This window comes from Macrobrachium nipponense, chromosome 37 (genome assembly GCF_015104395.2).
Source record: "Macrobrachium nipponense isolate FS-2020 chromosome 37, ASM1510439v2, whole genome shotgun sequence".
Lineage (NCBI taxonomy): Eukaryota > Metazoa > Arthropoda > Malacostraca > Decapoda > Palaemonidae > Macrobrachium > Macrobrachium nipponense.
Window position 1 is genome coordinate 3,046,339 of NC_061097.1, and position 5,346 is coordinate 3,051,684.

General features: G+C 35.3%; 1 protein-coding gene across 2 annotated transcripts; it reads right to left on the minus strand.

Annotated features, from left to right (window-relative positions):
• Positions 1-1,384: 1,384 nt before the first annotated feature.
• Positions 1,385-3,543, minus strand: LOC135209020 (uncharacterized). 2 transcript variants are annotated; one of them, XR_010313281.1, is made up of 2 exons: positions 3,028-3,543; positions 1,385-2,872 (listed from the first exon to the last, which is right to left on the minus strand). XR_010313281.1 is itself a non-coding variant. In XM_064241553.1 (2 exons), exons 1-2 carry the CDS (start codon positions 3,085-3,087, stop codon positions 2,243-2,245), a joined length of 693 nt encoding a protein of 230 aa, XP_064097623.1. In that variant the 5' UTR covers positions 3,088-3,543; the 3' UTR covers positions 1,385-2,242. The 2 variants fall into 2 exon arrangements, 1 of the variants encoding a protein (XP_064097623.1); XM_064241553.1 differs by having other exon boundaries at positions 1,385-2,875.
• Positions 3,544-5,346: the final 1,803 nt, after the last annotated feature.

Below are 5,346 nucleotides of genomic sequence, written 5' to 3' on the forward strand. Positions count from 1 at the left end.
CTTTTCCTGAAACCAATAAGTTAAATACAAAGGAATTACAACGAGTAGAAGTGAAGGGAAAAACATTTCATTCTTTATACCTGTTTTTTATTCATCATCGGATTTTGCATAATTCACGAGATCAAGATAAAATGAAATCTTGTGTTTTAAAACAATAAAATCACCCTGAATACGCTGGTGCTTTCAGATTTTAAATGCGTGTAATATGTAAAGAGAAAATGAAGAATATGTCTTATTATGTTGCATCCGTGCTTGACTCGGTTTGACAGTAGTGCCGAGAGACGCAATATATCGTGGGTCTGGTCCTCTCAGCTAGAGCCGTTCGCGTGTTGGCAGTTGCCAATTGGTGATATGAGAAGTTTGCAGTTTTCGAGACTATGTATTTACCGAATTATTATGTCATTTCGTTTTCTATAAATAAATGCGTAGAATTCCATTATGACTTTTGAACATCTTTACTAAAATATTATATATGTCCGTATTTCTGGACATATCTGATAAAAGAAAAGTAAATAATCAGATGGATGCATCTGGGTGTTGGCTTCAATTTAGTCTAAGTGAGAAATGTACATGCTTTATGAGGCTCACTGATAAATAACAGAACTTGTTTTCTCTGGCCAATAACATCAAAAGCTTATGGTTTTCATATGTTCACTCATAAAACAAAAGTACAAATGTTTATTTCTTACCATAAATTTGTTGACGATGTAACGAATATAATATCCGTCTTTATCAGAATTGCTTGAGTTACTCTTACACCAGAATGTTTATCTCCTTTATATACATGTTACACTTGACAACATGTCTACAACAATGTTTAGGAAAAATTTGCTTAGTTTTCTCCTGAGGTAGTTGATTATTCTTGATCCCACCTTAATTCATACCTGAGTTAGAATAGCTCCCGTAACCGTTCCCACAGCCCTGCATTAATTGTATATATATATATATATATATATATATATATATATATATATATATATATATATATATATATATATATATATATATACACATGTAGGATAATGAGACTAATCAGAAGACTGTTATATCATCATCTTTTTATACAAAAAGAATGGAAATTCATGCAGATATATTATGTCATAAACACAAGAGAAAGTCATACACAGTAGGCTTACATTGGTATGTCATTAGGCTATCGATATGAACAAAAAGAAATTAAAATTTTACAAATTTTCTTACGTCATCATTATTTAAAAAATAAATAAAGGAAAATCATACATATATACATAGTCATGTCATTACCTATTGGAACAAAAAGAATGGGAAATTATAAAGATACATTGATATCCCTTTTTCTATTAAAACCAAGTAAAAAAGAATTTATAAACAGATATGTACATTGTTATGCATTAAATATAAAAAAAAAGGAAACTCATATGGATATACTGTAGTTATGAAATTGCCTATCTAAAAAATGGAAAACTATAGAAACACTGTTAGGTCTTCAACTTAAAAAAAAAATAAATAATGGAAAATCATTGATATATATCATCACTGTCAGTGTCATCCTCCCTAATATCAATATCATCACTGTCAGTTTCGTCATCTCCAATGTCAATAACAAAACTTTCAAACATATGCTCTCTAGCAACATCTTTCCTCCTATAATCATCTTCTAATTTCTTAACGTGGTGAAAACATTTCTTCCAGTCTTCTGTTGTAACTTTGTCTATCGCCAGTCTCGTAAGCTGCTCAACAGTTTTCAAAGATTGATTTGCTAGAGTTATTTTTCTGATATCCCCCTTTATTTGAGCCCATATAAGTTCTATGGGGTTAAACTGACAATAATATGGTGGCAGTCTGAGCACATCATGACCATTTGCACGGGCTATCTCATCTATCACATACCTCTGTTTTTCTTTGTGACACTTGGCAATCTGCAGCAATTTTGGCTTTGTTGCTGATGGGTCGTGGGTGACGTTATTAGAAGAAAGCCACTCTATGACTTCACTTTTTCTGTTGCTGGTTGCTGGCACTTTATTTTCTATTTTGCTATGGTAGGGAGCATTGTCCATTATGATTAGAGATCTATCTTCTATATTAGGCAATAGTTGTTCCTTAAACCACTTTAAAAACCTTTCATGGTCCATGGAATCATGGTAGTCCCCTTTGGCACCATTTTTTGACCTAAACAACAATAGCGCATCTTTGACAAACCCCTTCTCACTCCCCGCGTGCACCACAATAAATCTTGACCCCTTTCCAGTCTTAAGTTTGGGTCCTATTTCGCCTTCACCCGTTGTCCAACACTGACTACACATTCATTTTGGTTTATCCAAGTTTCATCCAGGAATACTTCAGGTTTACGTTCAGTTGGACTACAATTCCTATTCTTTTCAATTAACCGTAGGTATTCAGTTCTCGCTGCCACTATATCATCACGTTCCATTAAAATTGTTCTTCCACTCGTCACTTTTTTGTAGCGGAATCCAAGCCCTCTCACAATTTTCCATAACGTTGTTCTTCCACCATTAAACTTTACCGGGTCTTCCTTCACTTTTTCCAGTAGGGCATCTAACGTTGGGAGCTCTCCTCTCTCGTAAAAAGACAAAATCTCCTTCCGAATACACTCATTTACAAAACTATCCACCTTGTCCTTCACTCGGATCCTCTTCCTGGGATATACATGTGAAGCGAAGGGGACGTTACCACACTCAGATGAATGTCGCTTGATTTTTTTCACTGTGTTGGTGGGCACTCCTGTAGCTTTGGCGGTCTTCTCAAATACTTCATTTCTTGAGTCTGCTCCCCACTGTGAGCTGAAGTAACGATGAACATTCATTATAATGTTGCGAGCTTGACTTGCAAATCTGGAAACGGTGCGACGAATGGTGCTGTCATCTCGAGACATCTGCTTGAAAAGAAAAAGAAATCTTGCTTAGTTTCGTTGCTGTTTATTGCTCCACTGAGATTATTATTTCATATCACTCAATTAAGTCTCTGATATCTCTTTCGTTTGAAAATATATTCATATAAGAAAATTAGAAACAATATGTTGAAACCAACCTCATTAAAACTAAGGATGAGCTGAAGAGTGCGAAGTAGGTCCGTAGATTTCAAATTCATTCCTGGACTGAATTTCCCGCCCGCGGCCAGCCTACACCTCTAACGATACCAGATGGATCCATCTGATTATTTACTTTTTTTTATCAGATATGTCCAGAAATACGAACATATATGATATTTGAGTAAAAATGTTCGAAAGTCATAATGGGAATTCTATGCAATTATTTATAGAAAATGTAATGACATAATAATTCGGTGAATACATAGTCTCGAAACTGCAAACTTCTCATATCGCCAATTGGCAACTGCCAACACGCGAACGGCTCTAGCTGAGAGGACCAGACCCACGATATCTTGCGTCTCTCGGCACTACTGTCAAACCGAGTCAAGCACGGATGCAACATAATAAGACATATTCATCATTTTCTCTTTACATATTACACGCATTTAAAATCTGAAAGCACCAGCGTATTCAGGGTGATTTTATTGTTTAATAGCACAAGATTTTATTTTATCTTGATCTCATGAATTATGCAAAATCCGATGATGAATAAAAAAAACAAAACAGGTATAAAGAATGAAATGTTTCTCCCTTCACTTCTACTCGTTGTAATTCCTTTGTATTTTAACTTATTGATTTCAGGAAAAGATTATTTAATTGTACATTTATACCGAATCCTTGGTATGACCAAAACTTTCCTATCTTTTGTAAAACGTGAGATAAATGAAGAAATGTAAACATATTGCTAGTTTTCTAAGCTACAAACGAAAATATGATCCACTGAGCGAGCAGTCTGCCTCCCGCTACCAGCCAATCAGAGGCAGCCAAACAAACGTCTCGTAGGCGCAAGAATCTACCATTAAAATAATCGACTATAGTCAGTTTTGTCAAGAACCTCACTAAACTTATTGGTGGATTTATCAGCCTTGGTAAATGTGTAATCTATTATCATTCTTCAATTCTTTTAAACTTTTCCTGTAGCGAGCGGGGAAGTTATCTTCATGGTAGGCATGCGTAGCATATATGTCATGCCTTTCATAATGCCTAAATGATTTTGTGGTAGATCACAGTATTTTTCAAACTTATATAAAGATGTCGCTATTGATAAAGCTGAGGGTTTGTTACAAATGAAGAAAGACAGCCCAAAGCCTAATGCGCGCACTGCATTATCACTTTATTTGTTTGCTCGATAAATTCACCACACAATCACTTCTAGCATTTTTGGTCCAATCACTGGCGTTGATAAGGTTGTTTAATTTTCTTTCCAGTTTTCTAATCAAAGTGTCTGTAGTTCTACGAAGTTTTCCATAAATTTCTTGCCTTAATGCGTGTTTCAATCAGCGGGAAATCGAATAGTTGAAGTTACGTCGGGCTTTTTCCAGTTCTTTAAATTTCTCCTTTTCCTCCATTTTCGCGGCAGCAATGTGACGTTTTAATATGATGATGAAAACTCATTAAAAGGATGTTGATCGTATCTTCTTATGCGGTATGGTAGCAATGATTTGGGTAACACTTGTTGCCGCCAGGCATTTTTTCAGGAATTCAGGTGAATTCTGGTAGAGTGCGCTGCTTGTAAAGACTTGGAGAAAGAGGTGACGAAACAGCTCAACAGTGGGAACAGGGAAAGCAAAAGTAAACGTGGCCCTCATGATGAATAACTTGATCACGAAGTATATAAAACATGATGCTATTTGTATAAATAAAGGTTTTTTTGCCACGAAGGAAAAAAATGAAAAAAACGAGTTGGCCGAGTACTTTCGGTCCTATTCGGACCCTTTACTGAGGCATACTGGTTTTACAAAGAACGCCATAGTCAAAAGAAGGCTTAATATACAAACTGACACTACCAAATTAGCCATAAGGGCGATTTTCACTCTACAGAGAGGAGGAGGAGGAGTCATAGGCTAGCCACACCTTGAAAGATACCCGCGGTGTCAACAAGTGATTCTTCCAGAAAAACAGTATATTTTGAAAACAACACGGGAGCATATACAATTTAATATCATGAATTTTTACACAAATTTTCCCAACAAAAAATTATTATTAATGAAAAGACGAAAGAAAATATAAATAAATATATATATCGAGCAAGAGAAAGAGGGAGAGAAAATATCGAACCAGAGAGAGAGAGAGAGAGAGAGAGAGAGAGAGAGAGAGAGAGAGAGATTAGAATAAAACTATATACATGTGGGACTAATTTATTAGTTGTTCATTTATTTTGAGGTCCTTCATAAACATCTTACAAATATATGGGTCCAAATGGTACATTCCCAGACTAAGATTTAGGTTGTTTTTATTAGTGATTTGTATAATTGCCG

Excerpts from the sequence above, each read along its gene's own strand:
- LOC135209020 (XM_064241553.1), bottom strand. The coding sequence starts at position 3,087 with ATGAATTTGAAATCTACGGACCTACTTCGCACTCTTCAGCTCATCCTT. Across the intron at positions 2,876-3,027 it reads TCATCCTTAGTTTTAATGAG|CAGATGTCTCGAGATGACAG; the intron begins GTTGGTTTCAAC and ends TTTCTTTTCAAG.